The sequence below is a fragment of the Oryzias latipes genome, chromosome 19, assembly GCF_053564925.1.
Source record: "Oryzias latipes strain Hd-rR chromosome 19, Olatipes_Hd-rR_3.1".
Lineage (NCBI taxonomy): Eukaryota > Metazoa > Chordata > Actinopteri > Beloniformes > Adrianichthyidae > Oryzias > Oryzias latipes.
In genome coordinates, this window is record NC_136255.1 from 20,650,249 (window position 1) to 20,671,032 (window position 20,784).

A 20,784-nucleotide genomic window follows, 5' to 3' on the forward strand; every position below is an offset into this window, starting at 1 on the left:
CCTCCTGATGCCTTCAGGTACTCCTGGTAAACTTAGCACTTTTCCCAGATGCGCTTCTAAAACTGCATAAAGGGTTGATTTAAGTCGTAATGCTACTATATTGTTTAATTTAATATTGCATAATGGTGCAGCTGTTCAAATGTAATGTAAATTTAAAAAAACATTAGCTTTTCTTTGGCTCTATCTTTTTTTATTGCACATTTTGCACTTTCAATGAAAATAATGTTTTTAGCGTTTACAAGTACTTCTGTGGCTCTGGTAATGTTACACTGGGGTTTTGAGGGGCTGTAAGCTAGCGGGAGAGCATGTAAATAGTTGGATGATGGGGAAAGGGGGAAGGCTTACTCCCCGCCTACAGTCAAATGTAACTCAGAGGTGAATTTCTAATGAACTCCTGCTGCTCTGCAGAAACTGTCGTAGAAAAAAAGTTTTTTTTTTGCACCTAAAAATGGCTTAATCAAACTTAAAAGACCATTGGGGAACTATTTTAAAAAAGATCAAAAGATTATTGGATGGAGACTTTTAAACTATATTTTCTCATTTCTTGAAGCTGTTTGAGCCAATTTATCGAATCATTCAATCTTAATTTTTATTTCATGTGGCTGATTTCCTTCTTGAATTCAAAGATCTGATCACACAGAAATTAATGATTGTTTTACTAAATCCTGCCTCATAACATATCTGATTTTTTTCTATTATCTATACCACTGATGTTTTCCTGAAAGAAAAATATCATGCAGCCCTAAATGCACAGACTACTTGTTCAAGGTTTCTAATGTGATTGACCACCACTGCTGTTACACTGTAATGTAATGATGCTTTTCCTGCTTTGAATTGTTTCACCTTTCCATCATGGGAATTTCACTTTTAGTTTTTTCTGACAGTCCCTGAAGGCAGCACCATTGGCACATGCTGTGAGATGCAAGCCTCTTTAGTCTCTGAGATCCCTCCATCTCCTACTGAGCTGTACTACGTCGGTATCTTGTGGGGAAAACAGCAATTTGAAAGCTGACTGAGATTCAGCATGAGCCCAAAGCCACATCAGTAGCTCCCCTCCATCCCTCCCAGCCCCCCCTCTCTGCCGGTGGTGCTCCTCTTCCACTAAATCTCTCCGTTCACTTGCTCCTTCATCATTTGTGTGTCTGCTCATGCGGCTGGACCATAGACTCTCACCAGCAGAGACCTTGATGCGTTCAGACAGAACACGAGTCCCTGTTGTTGCTCAGATATCTTTTTTACATTGTGAGTGGTTGAATGAATGGTTAAAGAATTTTGTGTTGGTCAGATGAAGACAAACATTTCCATTTAATCTTTATATAAAAACGTAAAACAGTTTACCAACTCAGAAAATAACTGTGTTAGGCTCCAGGCAGATTAACGACAGTAGACAAAACATGATAATGGTTTTCTTTAAGAAGAATTTACAAAAAATTTACAATAAGGTACAAACTGAATTATAAATTGAGGTTCACACATTTTCATTGACTTTAATGCATTAAGAATAAACAGTATATCAAATCAAGATTATAATTTATTTATTTTTACAACACAATCCATACAAAGCTCTAGGTTACATCTCAAAGTGTCAGAATACTGCATTTTCCTGTACTACAAAGTGTTTTGGTTAATTTAGGTTCAGTTTTGTGAATCCCTTCATCGAGTTTAACAGGATCCTGTAAAAAAAATGAATGAGTCAGTGTGATGGCTCTGTCTAAATCCTGGTGTACCGGTCCCATCAAATGTCTGAATCAGAACGGTGAGCATCTTCAGATTCCTGTAACACCATGACAATAAATACAAATAAATGTACAGCAGATATATGGAGACGTTATGAAACATTTGAGATTTAAAAAAAAACTGTTTTAGGACTTTACGTGTGTAATTTTATGCCTTAACTCACCTTATACAGGGGGTTTTGAAAAGATGCTAACTTTCCACCTTCAACAACCTTTATTTCCTGGTTAAAAAGCAAAAGTTTCATTAAGAAATATGTGCAAACTATAAATAAAGAAAAAGGTATCTTTTAAGTAAAAAGAAACAGTTTCAACATTAATATGTATCTCCATGGTTACCTGTGAGGCTGGTGTTGCAGGCGGAGTAGTAGTGACGCCTTCAAAGGCTAAACCACGTGCTCGGTTCTCTGAAACATCCTGAAAATTCTACAAGATCACTAAATATCTACTATCTAAGACATTTCAATCAAAGTGTTTTGTCAAACTTGCAGAAACCAACCTGGCTGGATTTTGCTGCATTTAGGGTCGGATCATCCACAGGTGGAGCCTCCTCCACATATAGAGGATTGTTAATGTTGTCCTAATTAATTAAAAAATAGGATTTAGAAACTCTAGGTAATATTTGCATTTGTGCAGAAAATGTACAGATTAAATCTATTTTTGCATTGTGAGGGTTTACATGGGTAAATATACTAGGAATGTTGCTCTGAGGGAGAATGTAAGCAGCATTGAGGGTTAAAGCAAGCAGAAATTCCTGCCTATTCACCTTGTTTGTGTCCGGAGGAGCCGAGTTGCTTCCCGGGATGCTGTTGGAGGCCGGGGGTTCTTCTGCCTCATATGCAGGGTTCTCAAAGCTCTTTGTCACGGGGTCAACAGTCCACACTGACGTACAGGGAACCTGATGTCAGGTAAAAATTCACAGGTAAGAAGATGCATGAAACACACAAATGACGGAATGAACAGAAGTCTCTACTAAAAAGTGGGCTTTCTTTAGATTGACTTGGCTTAACTGCAAAATTTATAAAACACAAATCTGGAACTTAATCTGGAAAAATCAACTCCTGTTTTTTCAGATTTGCACATAACCAAATGAAGATTAGGAGTCACACATTTTCATTAAAACACTCCATTCTAATCCTAAACAAAATAAATATTTCAAAATAAAGGTTAACTAATGACTCATCACTATCCCAGATAATAAAAATCTAATTAACCTGGGTTAGTTAATCCTGCCTCATAGTCCCAGGTCAAAATGTGTGTAAATATGTCTTTGGAACTAAAACATTACAACTGACCGCCTCAGAGTTCTCCAGTGTTTCACTGTCTTCTGTTTGCAAACCATTTCCAGTGACTCCATTCCTGAAAATTATCAACACATTAAGTTTTACAGGGAAAATCACTGACATAAACCCATTTTACAATGATCAAATGTGTGTGAAGTCAGTTTCTTCTGTGACTTTGTTCCAAAGAATGAATTGGTCTCGGACATGTTATTTAGAAATGAACATTTGTACTGTTTTTAATATTATCCGTCTCACCTGAGGCCAGAGAATTTAGGCATTTGTGGCATACTGGGCATGCTGGGTAAGTTGCTCCGCAGTCTCTCCACAAGGTTTGACTTCCGCCTGGCAGCAAAGACCAGAGCAACCAACAGGGCCACAACCAGTATGGTCACCCCGATGGCAATTCCAACTGCCATAGGGAGGATCATGCAATGATTAGAGCAAAAAATAGTGACGGGAAGATACCATTTGACCATTTTTTGTTCTGAAAAAGTCTCTGTAGTTAAAATAAGACGTACTGGATGAGGCGATTGTGTTAAAGACGTTAGTCTGACAGAACTCTCCCTGCCACTCTGGAGTACATCTGTGAAAGAAAATGGAAAAAAGAAGTGAAACTTGAGCAATTAAAAGGATTGCACCACTTAAGGAGGAAAACACTTCTTACATGCATAAAGCCTTGTTGTCATCAAAGTAGCAGGTGCCGCCATTTTGACACAAACATGGCGGAGGCATGGTGGGCGGTGGTTCAAACCCTAGAAAATCACGCAATCAAAATGTTAATTTTTTTTTAAATGTTCAAAGTAGGACCAATTTTTCCTTCATCCTTTGTATTTATAAAAAAAATTCTGCAAAAGACAAAGCACATTTTGAATACACCAAATGTTGTCTACCACAAGTAATTTAAGGAATGTTGCTTTTGTGAAGCAAGTCCCCTTAGAATTAAAATTTTCTTCAAAAGATGTGCAGCATGATTTAAAATTGAGACAAGATTTTTTAAAATTTTTCCCTGATCTGTGCCTGTGAGGTCTTGTACATCTAAATGGGTTACTGACAGTTCTACTTTCCCTTTTGGTTGTCCTCAAACAAAGCCATTGACTGTATAGAGAACTGGACTGAGTGACCCCTCCTCCCTGGGTTCCTGATAGGAAGTACTCGCTGGTCCCAAAAATACAATGGCTATGTCCGAATTCCCACCCTAATCATTAATTACTAATAAACTATATAGTGCAGGACTATCTAGCGCACTGGATTTTAAAAGCCTTTCGGACGCCGAGCTCACTACTTTTTTTTTTAAAACTAAATATGACGTCACAGATTTCAGGAAGTGAAAATCTGATATAAGTGTTCTGCAACAACTATTTATGAATCCACTGTGTTCTGATGATGAAAGAGATGATGGCTTATTAAAAAATACATTTAAATATGTAATTTTTGTAAAAATTGTTCAAACCCAATGCATTGTGATCTATTTTCGCAAATCTAATGTGCATCATTGATGCACACTGGTTTGTCGAAAATCGCAGGGTACCGGATTTTGGAGTTGTAGACTCGGACAGCACTACAATATGGCGAACGCACTACATAGTGCACTCTATAGTGAGCAGTGAAGGAATTCGTACATAGCCAAAATTCCATAGACTTCTATTGAGAAATACACAGCTACTACCTTGTCATCCTGTTTGTCAGAATACCTACTCTTGCTCTGGTACCTTTTTTTTTTAGCATGTTCTTGCTAATCCTAGTTTTTTTCATAATATTTTTGCTGTTGCACAAGATATTCAAGTTATAAACTGACCAATCAGATGTCTCAATAAAAGTGGGTGGCCTCGCAAAACGTTTGACATGTTCTTCTTAGCCCACTTTCAGCGAAAGGCGTGTGGCCTTCTAACAAGCGCACTCCTGATTGGAGAGAGCGGTTGGGATGAAAATATAGACTAAGACCGACACGGACCAATCACAGCTTACTGAGGACGTCTGTTTTCAGCATGGCGACATATTGCGGATAAATGGCGACTTCATTGGAAAGATGGATTTCATTGGAAATAACTACATTTGGTAGAAAAGTAAGTCCTTTTCTATGAGTGACGTCTCACTCGCTCAGTCCAGTTCTCCACATACAGTCAATGAACAAAGCTATAAACGTATAATATAACAGAATATTTTGGTGTCATTTAAAAAAGATGCTTGTTTTGTAACGTTTAATGTTGTTTTTTCTTACCTGCATCACATGTGGTGCTGCTGCCAGGGATGAAGCTGGTGCCCTCGGGGCACGCACAGGTGTAGCCTCCAGGTCGCAGCAAACACAGGTGGCTGCAGGTTCCTTTGCATGGAGTCTTCACTGCAAAAAGTGCAGAAAGTATTGTTTTTTTACATCAAGTAATCCCCAGTACTATAGTAAAGATTACCCCATATTTGGGATTCAAAACATTACATTTATATTTGTTGTGTGTAAAGGTGTGGCACTTACTGACAACGGTGCTGTATCTTTGCTGCTGGTACACAGAAACCTGAGATAGCCAGGGTCCTGTGGTCAGCAGCTTGGTTTTTGTTCCACGGCCAAACTTGTCCTGCCGAAACACCTCGCCTTTCTCCTGAGTGGTCCAGTAGACGTGGTCCTCAAACACGCTCACACTGAAGGGGTTTCTCACGTCTGTGCAAGATGTGACGTAAACGCCAGCAGCCATTCAGGTACAGATCTACAGCAAATCTATAAAATCTCAACCGAGGCCTCATTTCTAATCCTCACCGATGTAAACAGCAGTTCTACGCTGCTCTCCTGAGGGCAGAATGGACTCGATCCTGTTTTCTTTGGAGTCAGACCAGTAGATTCTGTCCCCGTTGGTGAAGTCGATGGACAGACCAGTGGGCCAGCCCAGCCCGTCGGCCACAAGCACTTTCCTCTCCTGACCATCCAGCCACGAACACTCGATCTTAGCCGTGTCTCCCCGATCTGCCCAATACAGCATCCTGCAGAGAAATTTGAATGCTCTATTCTGATATAATAATCTGTAAATACCCCAAATGTGTGTGGGTTTTTTGTGTGTGTAGAAGCAAGTAGATGTCACAACTGTCTGCTTTATACATATCTCATATTAAAGAAACAAAAACAAAACTGGCCTTATTATACAATTTCAAGCTGCTTCTAGAAGGACACCTATATATATATTTTGGTTGATTCCATTTCTCTTACCCAAGTCGAGGGTTGACTGCCACAGCAGACGGGTGACCCAAGTCTGTCTTGACTAGATGCTTCCTGTAGCGTCCATCTAAAAGCGCCACTTCCAATCTCTTCAGCTTTGAGTCCGCCCAGTAAAGATTTCTAAAATAAAAGCACATTTATTAATTTACAAAATACATCTGAGAATAAGGAAAAGACTTAGATTTAACCTAAAGAACTTTGATGATAGTCAGATAAGAGAGAGAAAACAAAACAACTTGAAGTGAAAAACAATGACAGTAAAGATGAACTCACCTTCCAACCCAGTCCACGGCGATCCCATCAGGCGTAGTGATGTATTTGATATCAAGGTCAACAGCAGCAGCAATGTTATTACTCCCATCATCCACTGAAGGTATGTACGCCCTTTTAATAGAACCTGGCACGGCATCTTTGCTAGCAACAGTGAAATAAACCATACCTGGAAGAGCCCCAAACGGCAGATTTGTTCATCCCATGTTTTACCAAAGCTGATCACGTTTGTTTTGTGGATTTATTTAAATCTGTGACTCACTGTATCCAGTGTTGTTGTGATCCCAGTCATAGTCCAGAGCCATGATGTGCTCCTCCTCTTCCAGGAAGTCATGGTAAGCCCCCATCTGCAGGTTGAACCTCCGTATACGAATGTTCTCTGGGAGAAGCAGCATGGGAACAGCTCCTGCCGATGTAAAAGCATTTTAAAAATATTTAACTGCTACTTCGGATGACAATAAAACCAGTGGCAGAGCAGGAACCTTTTTTTATGGGGGTGTAGGAGGGGGACAGAAGACTTTGGAAGGGTGGCAAATGCAGCAGTGGGGAAGGCCATTACAAATGAAATGATCAAAAATACATCTTTCAGTTATATTATTGCTATTGATATTAAAACAGCTGTTTTTTTTAAACAGATGTGCTATCAAAAGTATGGATTTTGTTAGTTTTTTTGAGGGGCAGCTGGCCCCCTTTGCCCCCCATAGCTTCACCCCTGAACAAAACTATTTTTTTTGTTCTCTGAAACAAGGATTATTCATTGCACAAAGCCTCCATGCAGGTTTAATTTCACATGTAGCATTCTCACTCCTTGTCAATTTGTCAAAAAGAACTCTAGTTAAAATATTTCAGGTTGTTCAAAGTCCTAAAAATGGAGTTCTCACCCTCTGCTTCACACATGTTGCCATTGCCCACCTTCCTGTAACCAGGGGCACACTCGCAGTCAAAGCTGCCTTTGGTGTTTTTGCAGGCCTGAGGGCAGATGCCGTACTGCTCACACTCATCGATATCTACAAAAGCAATAACACATCAATTCAATTCAAGAAATACAGTTTAGATTATTTTTCCCTTTAATTTCAGAGCTGGAGGGCAGTTTTCTCCCCCAGTTTTTATCTGCAAATACTCGTGTGAAGGTGTAGATGAATTTGTGTGTGTGTGTGTGCGTGTGGGTGTGTGTGTGTGTGTGTGTACCCAGGCAGTTGGTGGTGCTGTCTGGGTTCACTCGATACCCAGGTCTGCAGGAACAAATGTAACCTGTGCCGTTCAAGTTGGTGCATTCATGCTGGCAAACGTTCTCATCACAGTTCCGATCATGGCCAAAATCTGAAAGACGGAAAAAACTTCTTTGACACAATCAAGACAAACTTTAAAAAAAAGGGCATACTTTGAGCATAAACATCACAGAATAGGGTAAAAAATAGACTTTAAGACTCTTTTTATGGTTATGAGAGTAAAATCAAATTTATGGTTTCAGTTATTTTTTATCTGATTCATATCAATGTAACCAGCAATGCTCCCGATCCACAATGATTTTAATAAAAAGTTGAATTTTAAGCCTCATATTCTTTATAATTGTCCCCCATCGTCAGAAAAATGCCACAAAAACATGTTAAAAACCCAAAAGCGGGTGAAATCCTGATAAATATAAAAATGGTCGATCTCTCAATTGTGTCTGTGTGATACTCACTGCAGCCCATTTCATCTGTCAGATCTCCACAGTTGTCATTGTGGTCACAGACGTATGGCAGGGGAACACAGTATCCATTTGTGCATTTAAACTCCTCCAGTGTGCAGGGGGGCCGAGTGGGCTCGCGGCCTGAAAAACATACGTGCAGAAATACATTTAAAAACTTTCGTGCAGAAATACATTTACTCTGCAGAAAATGAAGGGGAGCATTTCTGACGCAGCTTTCTAACGTATCTAAGGACCTTAATAGTTTAATTTAGAAAACTGTTAGAAGGCAAAAAATGGACTTTGTAATGATCTCATCTGGATGAATAGATGGGTAACCATGTTTTGTCCTATTACTGTGTTTGTATATTTTGCTATGATACATACAACTAGTTTTTTATGCATTCTACCAAAAACAAAAGGATTAAACTAATTTAGCCAAATGTCAACAGCCATACTGTCCACTACTATTTAATCTCTGGGAATAATTTGATTGATGCTTAAGCTGATTGTGTAACATTTTCATTGAAGACTTTTTTCTTATCTGTTGTTAGTTTGAGGCTTTTTGACCTGTCAATAATGTCATTTTGACATTTTCCATTTCAACCTCATTCAATAACAACCTTAAAAAAATGTCAGAACATTATTAGATTCTAGTTTAGTAATTCCAGAAACTCGTAAGAGGTAGAACATCTGAACAGCTTGAACATATTAAAGGTTTAGTGGTGGCTTTGTTTTTGCACAGGTTTTTTCCTGATTTAGAAAAAGCCTGTTATTCAGTCATTTCCCTCTTCATTTCTAAAAGACTTAACCTAGTTGTCATGGTCTCTGTGCACATACAGTCCTTTCTTTTCTTTAAACATTTATCAAGTTTTTTTTCATATTTTTTCTTTCCATTTTTATTTTGGAAAAATGAAAATGGTTAAAGATACCAGAATTAAATTTACTTTTACTGTTTAATTTTTTCTTTTAAAACCAGTAAACTCAAGGTTAACAAACTTTCAGCTTTTTAACAAAAAGGGAAAATTTAACACAACATTAAAATGCTTCTGCAAATTATTTAATTTATTTGCTAATTTGTGACATTCTATACTAATCTGAGCAATCCATATATATCTATATATCTCTATATATATCTCTCTCTATATATATAGATGTAGATATATATCTACATCTACATCTACATCTATATCTATATATATCTATATATATCTATATATATCTATATATATATATATCTATATATATATATATATATATATATATATATATATATATATACATATTAAATAACTTAAACGTATTTTAAAGTGAAGAAAAAGTTGATAGTTTTAAAAATGGCTGAAGATGTGTGTAAGATTTTCTTAAAATAAATGCTAAAAATGTCATAAATCCTTAGTAATCCTGGGCCTTTTCTAAATTTCATTTCTATTTTACAATTTGTTCTTGTAATTCATCTGTTTTTTTGGTATTGTTTTAAATCTATAAGCTCAGCTTCTTTTTTTTACAGATATATATTATATTATATTACACAAAAATTCCACAGGCTACCAGAAACTGTCCAAAAAAGCTAAATTCTGAGTAGAAAATTGTTCCTTGTTTTTCTACAGCAAAAGTCGGAGAAATTGAGATCAAACTGTTCTTATGTTTTATAAGAAAAGATCTAACATGTAGAGACAAAATAGACATTTATAAATCCAAAGATAGAGCAAAAGCAATGTAAAAAAAATTAGAAAAATTAGACGAAGAAGCTCCATTGAACTAGATACAAAGTTCTAAGGATTTATTCCAAGGGGTCTCTCAGTTATGTGGCATAAATCCAGTTACTTATGTTTCAAAACAAAAAAATAAAAGCTTTTTGGAACATTTTAGTTAAATTTTGAATGTAAACAATGTGATTGGCAAACTCACTAGTTAGAATAACAAGGAAATAATTTTTTTTTTTTTTAAATTTGTATTTCAGGGATCATTTTTTAACTCTGTCCACTGTCACAGTTTTTGAAGGTGCTGACAAACCATGCAGTTATGGGTTGACATGCGGTTGTCTTACATAGATCTTCTTTTTCATCGCTGCCGTCTCCACAGTCATCCATCAAATTACACAGCAGGCCGGAGTAGATACAGTAGCCGTTGGCACAGCGGAACCTGGATGGCATCTCACAGGTGATGTTCACTGATCAAAGACATGCCGATGCAAGATCAGAGGATCAACCCAGTTTTTGTTTTCTCATTAGATAATCAAGCGTATCAAAGAAATGTTTTAACACAAGTAGTACTGGGAACTTTTGGTTGTACACATGTAATCGACATGAGTATTAAACTGAATGGGGTAAAAAGAAGAATGCATTTTTTCCTTACAGCACAGACTGAGTTGTTCATCAGAGTCGTCCCCACAGTCATCAACACCGTCACACACCCAACCCTGGCTCACGCACAGCCGGTTTGTGCACTGGAACTGGTAGTCAGGACACCAACGGCCCCCTGGGTAACGAGTAGCTGCAAAAGTTGAAAGAGTTTGAGTTTCTTGCATATTGTCAATATAAATAATGTTATAACTCTCAGTTTATTCACACAAAGGCAGTTTTAAGATTACGTTTGGACTTTTTTTTTGACCAGGATAGTTAGATGCTTAGCTGCTTAAAACTTAAATTTCAATAACATTTCCTTTCCATGCATGTGTCTCCTATGAGTAATTATGGACCCAGCACTTAACCATTGCTTTTCACATTGTATACTTACGACATTTAGTCTCGTCTGACAGATCACGACAGTCGGGCCGGCCATCACATTGCAGGGCAGACGGGATACAGTGACCCGAGTCGCACTGGAATGAACCTGGGCGACATGTGTAGAGCTCTGGAAGAGAGCCGGGATGTTAAACACACGTTTGAAGCTGGTGATTCAGAATCCTCTTCTTCGCCTATTGGCTGCCCCCTTTAGGGGTCGCCACAGCGTGTCATCAAACCCTAATGAGGATGACTGTGAGTATTGTGAGGAAGTGAGTATGCACGCTCACCGCAGTCTCTCTCATCGGAGTTGTCCCCACAGTCGTTGCCATGGTCACACACCCAGTTTCCAGGGATACACTGTTCGTTGTCACATCGAAACTCACTTTCTGAGCATGGCCTTGGCTCTTGAGACCAGAATAACAAAGATGTACATTTTTTCACTGAGTTCACAAGCAATTTATAAGATAGAAAACAGCAAAAAATGCCTTCACTAAATCAATGAAAACATCAAAATGATCTCAGGTTGTTTTGAGAAAAATGAACTATGCATTTTTAGTAGATAAGTTTTGTAATGGGAACCTCAAGGGGAAAATACAAACACTTACAGCTGGTTTACAGTATCTTTTATAAGGTTGAAAGAAGAAGAATCTGACACCTACCACAGTTTCTCTCATCTGAACCGTCACCGCAGTCATTGACGCCATCACACTTCCATCGGATGGGAACACAGCGGTGGTTGTCGCAGCGGAAATCTCCCAGGGGGTCACAGGTCAACTCCTCTGTTGGAGCGATAAAAGTGAATCATGACCAAATTGAGCTGAGAAGGTTTTGCAATGCGGCACATCAACTTTTAAGCTCTTTAGACCATTCACTACCCTTAAAAGAATGTCTTTGACTAGAATGTACAGTTTTACTTCTGGGAATTTATGGCAGCTATTTTATATTGTTTTTCTGTTCTTCCTGTAGCTTCTAAACATTTTTGAAAAAGGCTTGCTTAGTGTTTTCACATCAGAAAGATCAAATGGAGTTGAATCATTTATTTATTTATTTATTTATTTATTTTTATACACTGTATTTTATCCCACGAAGGGAAATTCTTTCTCCGCATTTGACCCATCCCCTTGGGGAGCGGTGAACTGCAGCCGAAACCGTGCTCGGGAGGCAGTAGCGTTAAGGGTCTTGCCTAAGGACCCTCACTGGGTGATGTTAACTGCTCGCCATTGATATGGTAATTGCCCCCAGTACCATTGCTCATTCCCCTCCGGGAATCGAACCCTGGTTTTCCTGCATGGTAGCTTCCCACCTTACCAACCGAGCTACCCAGCCACATTTAGGCAGAGATTTCCCAAATTGGAGACATCTTCATTTGGTTTGATTTTCTTTGATATTAGGAGGAGAAAGTCACATGGAAACTTCACACTTTTATGACAATTGCTGCAACAACAATTGATGGCCTGAAGTGCTTTTCAGACACCAAAAATAGAAAAGAAAAAAAGTAATCCCAGCCATCGCATCACTTGTTTGGTAATACAATTTCGAGAAAAATAGCTTTAAAGTCCCATTTCGACCACCTCCTGATTAATTGTCTAAGCGTTCCCATCCTTTTGACTATGATTATGCTGTTTTTGGGCTAAATAAAAAAAAACTCTGTCATTTTATTGAACATAGTTTCTGCAGATTTGCCTCTGAGTTGTGGGCGGGACTGTTGGAGCGGAGTATGCCGCCCCCTCTTCCCGTCCCCATTGCTGAGGGCTCGAAGAAGGGAGCTTGTGACCTACCTGCCCAGCATATTTTCTATTTCACAAATATGATCTTTTTCAAACTGCATTTTATGGTCTTCTCCTGATTCAGGACGATTTGAATAAAGAAATATTCAGAAATGCAATTTTGAGCATAATTGTCTTTATACAAGTCCTCCATCATTAGAAAAATGCCACGAGAACCTGTTAAAACACAATGCTCATTGGAGATAGCCCTTAAAGTAGGGTTGGGCGATGTCCCCTAATTTGGCCGTTGACGATGTTTGCTGTCAACCATCGGGATGGACGATGACATCGTCGTCGGGGGGGGGGGGGGGGGGGGGGGTATTTTTACATTTTTCGTTCTTATATAACTGCTATTCGTTATTTTGCTTTTTTCATTTTATTTCCCAACTAATGGTTAATCCGCGATGATCCAGTATAAACTGAGGGAAGTGACTTTAACAGAAAAAGTTACAAGCAAGATAGAAAAGAAGTGTAGTCGCTCCCGCACTTAATTAGTGAAGTGGACCGGCGGAGCGCGGACTTAAAGCTTTGTGTTTGATGGGAAGGGGGGGGTACATGAGCGGTATGTGTGGGAGATTTAAGACTGCGATCCGTCCCGCAGCTCTAGGGGTACAAGCAATCGAACTCAGAACCGGGTCTAAAAGTGTGTCTGAGCACAGCTCGGATCGTCAGCACACACAGCGGTTTGAGCTTCAAAGCAGAAATGTCGCTCAGTCCTTAGAAAACATTCAAACAATCACGCGGATTTGTGTTTCCAGTCATGTCCCGACTAAATAAAGGCTGATGTTATTCTTACATGTTTACGTGCAGCCAGCAAGCAGCACCACCCAAAGCTAATGTTGTTAGCCCGTGTTAGCATACTGCTAATCCTGGCTTCGTTCAGAAAAAGCACTGACCACACGGATTAAAATTCAAATGATGAGCGAACAGGTGTTTCATAATAACCGTAACATTATTAAAAGCACGTTTAGAAGATCATCTCGTATTTTACCGAGCTGACATGTCAATATATATAGCCGCTCGTTGCTGTTTAACATTGTTTTGTATTGAATTGTTACATACAATAAAGTTTGAAAAAAAAAGCAGCTCGGCGGAGTTTATATCCTTCCGTTTTTCAAACCCTACTGCGCATGTGCGAATGATTTATTCCGACGGAAAGTGTGACCTTAGTGAACGTTTTTATATTCTGAAAACATTTTTCTGGGCCCATGTACACGGTTGGATTCTAATCTGACCATTGATCCCATCAAGATATTTTGTACATGTAACCGCGGCTTATGGTGTCGACGCGCAACGTGGCGGGGGCGTGGCATCACGATGGTGGTCTCTCCATCGGGATGTCAGTCACCCATCACGATGGACGATGATATCGTCCATCGGCACAACCCTACCTTAAAGCAGTTTTTCATTTCTGTCAAAAAAATGTACCGGTAGAAATGAAAGGAAAAACTCAGATCAATGAAAAAAAAGTTTCTGCCTTAGCAAAGAGAATTCATGACATATCTGATATTTTGAATACTATAAATGACTTTAGAATACTTGTAAAACATACGCATCAATATTTTACATCAAAATAGTTTTGTGCAACTAAAAATCGAACTTTTTCTCAACAAACGAAACATTTTTAGTTTTGCGCCACACAATGTGCTGTTTTTAGCCGATTGTTGCCTATGTGTTTACAGGAAATGACTGACCGCAGCCTTCTTCATCACTGTTGTCGAGGCAGTCGTTGGTGCCATCGCACCGAGCCCACTGAGGAATGCAGCGGTAGTTTGTCCTGCAGGAGAACTCTGTATCCTCATCACATTTGTAGTCTGGACCCACTGAAGGGGAGGGGGACGACAACATTATATTAGTGATGAGATTTGAGGAGACAGGTAGAAATGGAGGTGAGATGGAAAACACACTTCAAGATGGGGGAAAAGCTAGTTTGGAAGTTGGAGAGAGACAAAGATTCTGTTCTCTTGAGCAGAAAAAGGATGAGACAAATAGTTTGTGACACCAATATTTGTTAAACCCCACAGTGAGTGCAATCTAGCATAATTAATTCAGTCAGATGATGCTATAGTCTATACTAACATTATTCTGTGTCACTGAAAAACATAAATCTATGCTCGATTAAACTGTCAAGTTGTTCTCCCACAGTGCACTATTGTAATCAATATAGTTGACTCTTAATAGATTAAACTAAAGAGGATCAATGTTCCATCAGCGAGTAGATGTGTCTTACTACAGGTTTCATATGGTTCATCAGATCCATCTCCACAGTCATCCTGAGCGTCACACACATAGCTTGAAAGTATACAGCGGCCATTGGTGCACTGAAACTGTCCCGGGCTGCAGGTCTTCTGGGCACAGGTCTCTGGATCTTCATCACTGCCATCAGAGCAGTCAGTCACTCCATCACAGTGCCAGGAAACTGGGATACACTTCTTGTTTTTACACTGGAACTGGTTTGAGTCACATCGGTGATCACCTGCAGGAACATCAGACAGGAAAATCCACATCTTTTGACTGTCTAAACCGAGCTGAGGTGTTTAAATGTTAGTGTCCTACTGCAGAGGGCAGCGTCCTCATCTGAGCCATCGGGGCAGTTCGCATGACCGTCACAAATAAAACCAGGGTAAGTGCAATTCCCGTCTTGACACTGGAACTGGCCCACAGGGCATAAGCGAGGTGGGCAGGTCTGAGGCTCATCTGAGCCATCCCCACAGTCCGAGTGGCCGTCACATTTCCACCATATGGGAACACACCTGAGGAGGGAAATAGCAAAAATGACTAATAGGTCTTTGATACACTACAGGGGACTACATGTTCTTTGCTGTTAATTGTTTTAAAGATCCACATCAACATCAAGTAGAGTTATTTTTGGATAAAGACTTTGAAACACGAATATAAACCTCTCATTGTCCCCACAGCGGAACTGGGTGCTGGAGCAGTCAGCGACACACTGGATCTTGAATCCTACAGCCAGGCCGATAAAATTATCTGGACACTCGCAGGTAGCTCTCTGACCACCTGGCGCGATCAAACACAGATGACTGCAAGTCAGGTAATGGGACGAGCAGGGGTTTTCACCTGGAAGATAAAGGGACAAGAAAACAGAGTTTGCTTCCATCTGTTGGGGCTCCAGGACTTTAAGCACATTGTTTTTTACATACTTCTGGGTTGTCTGTATGGATGGTAGACATGAATGTCAAAGGGTCGGTGTGTGTTGTTGCCCATGTTGGTGCGCTGCTCTCCAGTGTACTTGTGGGCTTTTTCCACAGTGTGTGTGTTCCAGTCTGTCCAGTAGACCCAGTCTTCAAACAGGGACACCGCAAAAACGTGGGGAAGTGTACCAGCAATGGCCCGGTGCCGGTTCTGGCCATCCATGTCTGCAAAGCTACAATATTCGGTACAATATCAGTGAAATAGTTTAAAGGATTATCAATAAAAGGGACAAGAATGAGGCATTGACAATTGAAACATATAAAGGTGCCTTTGACTTACTCTAAAAAGTTCAGATGTGCATCAGCAAAAAAGATCTTGTTGGTTGTGTAGTCAATGGTCAGAGCGTTGGGCCACTCCAGCTTGGTTGTGATGATGGCACTGACATCGTTTCCATCCATGCCAGCTCTGCCAATGTAAGCATCAGCGCTCCAGTCAGTCCAGTACAGCCATCTTGGGAAAAGAAAGAACAGGAAGAAGAAAACCGGTGGATGAGGGGAAGTTTAAACATGGTACAAGACCATTCCTTTCTCTGTGTTGATGTACCCATATTTGGGGTTGAGAGCTATAGCACGTGGTTTGCTGATAAGAAAAGTGTCATTTCCATTTTTGAAATGTCCTGACAGCAGCTTTTTCTTGTAGCGTCCATCCAGCTCCACCACATGAATAGAGCCATAAAAGCCATCCACCCAGTACGCCTTTCTGTGGATCACAAAGAAATAAAATGCTAATGTGAGTTTCATGCTCTGAGGATGAACTTCTTTAGACCTTCATTATAACACACCTTCCCACCCAGTCCACTGCCAGACCCTGAGCTCCTGCTACATTTTCCACCAGCAGCTCCCTTTCGCTGCCATCAAAACGCATTCTCTCGATCTTTCCTGTCCCAGAATCCAGCCAGTACAGTCTCTTCTCAGAATGGTCATAATCTAGAGCCACCACGTTGGTCAGCCCCTGCAGGACTATACTCAACTGGGACCCGTCAATGGTTAAATTGCGGATGTAGTAGCGATTGCTGTACAACAGATATGGAGCGACGCCACTGTTCTGACGGCAGGTGCGTCCGTCGGGTTCACGGATGTAGCCTGGAGCACATTTGCAATGGTACGAGCCGACAGCATTCTCGCAGATCTGGCTGCAGACTGTAGGTGTGGTGGCACACTCATCCACATCCTCGCAGGCTTTGTCGTCTGGCATGAGTTGGTAGCCTGGGTTGCAGGAGCAATAATACCCAGTGAGGGTATCGGTGCAAAGTTGAGCACACTTGTGAACGGATGGGTTGAGACACTCATTGATTCCTAGAGAGAAAAGAAAACAAAGTACATACCAGTTTAGTGAGATTCTGTTAAACCAAACATAATTGCATTCATTAAATGAACAACAATGTTTCTTACCACAGCCCTTTTCATCGCTGCTGTCCTGGCAATCCTTCTGCCCATTGCAGACGTTGTTAATGTCAATGCACTCCCCTGACTTGCACAAGTATTGCTGTGGAGAGCAGGTAGGTTGAGGTGTAGTGCACAAGCTCTCTGCCTCATCGGAACCATCCAAACAGTCACTGTCCCCATCGCAAATGTAGTAGGTAGGGATGCACGCCCCGTTACCACAGGTGAACTGGTTGCTTCTGCATGTGTCATAGGTGCAGCCCAGTTCGTCACTGCCATCTCCGCAGTCGTTCACGCGATCACATCTGTTCAATAGGAATCATTATTCACCATCATATTTAGCTGATACCCAGTTTCTAACCTTTAGAATCCAACTTATCTCACACTTACTGGTAATGCAACAGGATGCAAAGCCCGTTGGAACAGGCAAACTCATTCATGTGGCAGGTCCGGTTTGGACAGTTCTGGAGCTCATCGGCTGCATTTGCGCAGTCTTTCTCACCATCACACACAAGGTTCAGGGGAATACAGCGGGGGTGGCCAGGGTACCAGGTTGGACAGGTGAACTGGGCAGGACTGCAGGTACGTTGACCTGCAGGTAACAGAAATAGGTCAAAAGGTTTCAAATAGTTTAAATAATTATGTCAATGCAAGAAACTTTTAAAAACAATCCCACATTAAGCAGCTGAATTTGTTCTTTCATCTGCTTATATTCAAGCACTGGGTCTTCTGAGGATTCTGACCGAAGTTTAAAGATTAGTCAAATTAAGGAAAATTGAACTGTCTCTAAAACATCTTTTTAGGTCAGCTCAAGTCAGGGGATTAACCATTTGATTGTGTAAAAGATTTAATTAAAAGTAAAATAATAAAGCTACTTTATCTTGGTGAGTGAAATCCCAGTTTCAAACCTGAATTAATTAGTACCAGCTTTGGGAATCCACAAGAGAAGTGTGCTTTGTTTCATTTCTTTGATTTAATATTTAATTCCACTAGTTTTCTCTAGCTGTCCACTGCTTTTCTCATATTTCTAGAATATATCCCCTTGAATGTGTTACTATAGTGACACTGTAGTAAATATAAAGTAATATTGAAGGATAGTCTCACCACATTGCAGCTCTGGTGCTTCATCGCTGGTGTCCCAGCAGTCATTGTTGCCATCACAAACCAATGCATTTGGGATGCAGTTCCCATTGGTACAAGTGAACTGGTCTGATGCGCATGTTCTGATCTGATCCTCTTTACAGGTACATAAACAGAAGTCACTTTTAGTCATGTAATAGTTTGAGGTATTTACTTGTCTTCCAAATCATAAAACAAATCAGGTCCTGTGTTTATCATTTGAGAAATGATGCAGACGACTCACCACAGGAAAGAGGTTCATCTGTCCCATCAGCACAGTCTTTGATGGAGTCACAAACCCATGTTTGAGGGATGCATTTCCCCGCATCACACTGGAACTTATCCGAGGCGCATGTGCGACCAGCTAATGTAGAGTAACAAAAAAGTTATAAACATAAAAGTACTGGTAATCATGTTTTTGTATTGTTATTTTTCTTTTACACTCTCTTCATCAAAGTTAATCTTACTGCAGAAGAGGGGATTTTCATCGCTGTTGTCCCCACAGTTGTTATAACCATCACAGAAGGTTTCGGGGTAGATGCAGATGTTGGTGTTCTGGCACTTGACTTGGCCAGCAGGGCATGTGCGGTCAGCTGTGGAGAGAACCACAATTCTCTCATTGAAAGTGCTTTAAGCATAACATCCAACAAATAACCCCCATATTTGGCCCACTGAGAATAAAACAAATGGAGAAAACCTTTAAAATGTTGCAGCTTGTGTGCAGTAATCTGTCAAACTCACGGCAGTTAATTTCATCAGAAGTGGTGTTGTCTCGACAATCGTTGTGGCCATCACACACAAAGGACGCGCTGATGCAACGCCCATTGGCACAAGTGAACTCAGTTTCAGGGTTACATGTGGGAAAAGGGCAGCTCAGCTCATCACTATTGTCTCCACAGTCGTTTGTGTAGTCACAGAGGTAGCTCAGTGGGACGCAGCGCCCATTGTCACAGGTGAAGTCCAAGGCTGAGCAAGTGTGGAAAGCTGGAAGGCGTTAGAAGTTTTTGCTATTATTGTATTCATGTGGCAAACCAATCCTAGTTATTATAAGTAGGGAGTTGGAAAAAATCCAGATTTCTCACCACACACTCTCTCAAGTTCATCCGAATTATCCTGACAGTCATTATGGCCGTCACACTTCCACCGTGATGAAATACAGTTTCCATTCATGCAGGTGAACTGCTCAGGCTTGCACCGCTTTCCTGTGTCTACGATGCAGTCTTTGCCATTGTTAGCCAAGTACCAATCCCCCTCATGAGGACACTGACACTCTGGGCCCACTGGACCTAAAGGAGAGATTTTTTTGAAAGTAACAATTTTAAAATACACAAGATACAAACTGGATTTAAAACAAAAAATTGTGATATTATTTCAACTTGTGTAGATAGTGTAAGACATTAACATTTTAATAACTACAAAGACACGAAACCTGATGCAAGTCCCACAATTTTTACAGTTTTTCTGTTTATTGCTCCTCATTAGGGTTGGTCCTAAAGATCTACTCACTGGACCATATACTTTCAGTAGATCTTGAGGATCAAGGTTACACAGCCCTATTGCATCCCCATAAAGGAAAATCTGGGTTTTGTGGGCTCAATGATACATCTGCTCTTACCAGAAACACAGATATGACTGCAACCTCCATTGAACTGCTGGCAGAAGCTGGAGCAATTCTCTTGCTTGGATGCAGCATAAACGTGAATGTCATTTGGATTATACTGCAAGTCCTGGGCTAACACTGCAAAGCTAGACCCATCTTCTTTTCCAGCCCTGAAAACAGCTCTTTCAGTCCAGTCGGTCCAGAAGATGTCCTGCTGGAAGACAGCCAAAGCAAAAGGATAGACGGCTCCCCGTACGATCACTTGCCGGTTCTCGCCAGTGAGTGTGGCGCGTTCAATTTTGTCTCTGTAGAAGGAAATGGGAATAAAAACATTAAACTGGAAACCCATTAAATTGTATTACATGACACTGTAAAACCTGGACTTACAGTGTTGCATCAGTCCAGTAGAGCATCCTTTCCTCATAGTCAATGGTCAGACCATTGGGTGTTGTTAGACTGCTGTTGATGATGGGAGTTCGGAAGTTTCCACCCAGAGTGGCCCTCTCAATTTTAGCCGGATAGCCCCAATCAGTCCAGTACAAATAACTGAAGAAACGAGAAGTAGTTACTCATAAAAGTAGTCTAAATATAAGGAAGACAAAAAACAGATTCCTGCTTTACCCGTAGCATGGGTCAACAATGATGCCTCTGGGACTGTTGCCATGGGCAATGACCGAGCGATTAGATCCATCCATCCCTATTGATTGGAGATTTCTTTCGCCGTAGTCCGTAAAGTAAAGGCGATTATTGACCCATTCATAGGCCAGCCCCTCTGGATAAGACAGGTCTGTATTGCAAGCGGAAAAAAAACAAAGATAGCA

The 20,784-nt window shown here is 40.5% G+C and overlaps 1 protein-coding gene across 2 annotated transcripts in view; it reads right to left on the reverse strand.

Moving 5' to 3' along the window:
* Positions 1-1,393: 1,393 nt before the first annotated feature.
* lrp2b (low density lipoprotein receptor-related protein 2b) overlaps positions 1,394-20,784 on the reverse strand; it is a 36,421-nt gene continuing 17,030 nt past the window's right edge. The window contains exons 41-81 of one of the 2 annotated variants that reach the window (XM_011487994.4): positions 20,585-20,750; positions 20,351-20,509; positions 19,979-20,268; positions 19,446-19,649; positions 19,105-19,347; positions 18,831-18,956; positions 18,608-18,727; positions 18,349-18,480; positions 17,635-17,836; positions 17,254-17,549; positions 16,644-17,157; positions 16,406-16,561; positions 16,142-16,312; positions 15,811-16,034; positions 15,550-15,727; positions 15,206-15,402; positions 14,880-15,125; positions 14,344-14,472; positions 11,543-11,662; positions 11,171-11,287; positions 10,894-11,010; positions 10,513-10,650; positions 10,205-10,327; positions 8,170-8,298; positions 7,674-7,805; positions 7,367-7,492; positions 6,748-6,891; positions 6,489-6,654; positions 6,207-6,335; positions 5,763-5,983; positions 5,484-5,666; positions 5,235-5,354; positions 3,681-3,768; positions 3,535-3,599; positions 3,272-3,425; positions 3,029-3,092; positions 2,500-2,631; positions 2,233-2,313; positions 2,073-2,150; positions 1,901-1,957; positions 1,394-1,774 (exon numbers count right to left, since the gene is read on the reverse strand). In XM_011487994.4, the coding sequence (XP_011486296.1) occupies positions 1,736-1,774; positions 1,901-1,957; positions 2,073-2,150; positions 2,233-2,313; positions 2,500-2,631; positions 3,029-3,092; positions 3,272-3,425; positions 3,535-3,599; positions 3,681-3,768; positions 5,235-5,354; positions 5,484-5,666; positions 5,763-5,983; positions 6,207-6,335; positions 6,489-6,654; positions 6,748-6,891; positions 7,367-7,492; positions 7,674-7,805; positions 8,170-8,298; positions 10,205-10,327; positions 10,513-10,650; positions 10,894-11,010; positions 11,171-11,287; positions 11,543-11,662; positions 14,344-14,472; positions 14,880-15,125; positions 15,206-15,402; positions 15,550-15,727; positions 15,811-16,034; positions 16,142-16,312; positions 16,406-16,561; positions 16,644-17,157; positions 17,254-17,549; positions 17,635-17,836; positions 18,349-18,480; positions 18,608-18,727; positions 18,831-18,956; positions 19,105-19,347; positions 19,446-19,649; positions 19,979-20,268; positions 20,351-20,509; positions 20,585-20,750 (6,476 nt within the window). In that variant the 3' untranslated portion in view covers positions 1,394-1,735. Of the gene's footprint in view, positions 1,775-1,900; positions 1,958-2,072; positions 2,160-2,232; positions 2,314-2,499; positions 2,632-3,028; positions 3,093-3,271; positions 3,426-3,534; positions 3,600-3,680; positions 3,769-5,234; positions 5,355-5,483; positions 5,667-5,762; positions 5,984-6,206; positions 6,336-6,488; positions 6,655-6,747; positions 6,892-7,366; positions 7,493-7,673; positions 7,806-8,169; positions 8,299-10,204; positions 10,328-10,512; positions 10,651-10,893; positions 11,011-11,170; positions 11,288-11,542; positions 11,663-14,343; positions 14,473-14,879; positions 15,126-15,205; positions 15,403-15,549; positions 15,728-15,810; positions 16,035-16,141; positions 16,313-16,405; positions 16,562-16,643; positions 17,158-17,253; positions 17,550-17,634; positions 17,837-18,348; positions 18,481-18,607; positions 18,728-18,830; positions 18,957-19,104; positions 19,348-19,445; positions 19,650-19,978; positions 20,269-20,350; positions 20,510-20,584; positions 20,751-20,784 lie in introns of both variants that reach the window. The other variant, XM_011487993.4, reaches the window with a different exon arrangement.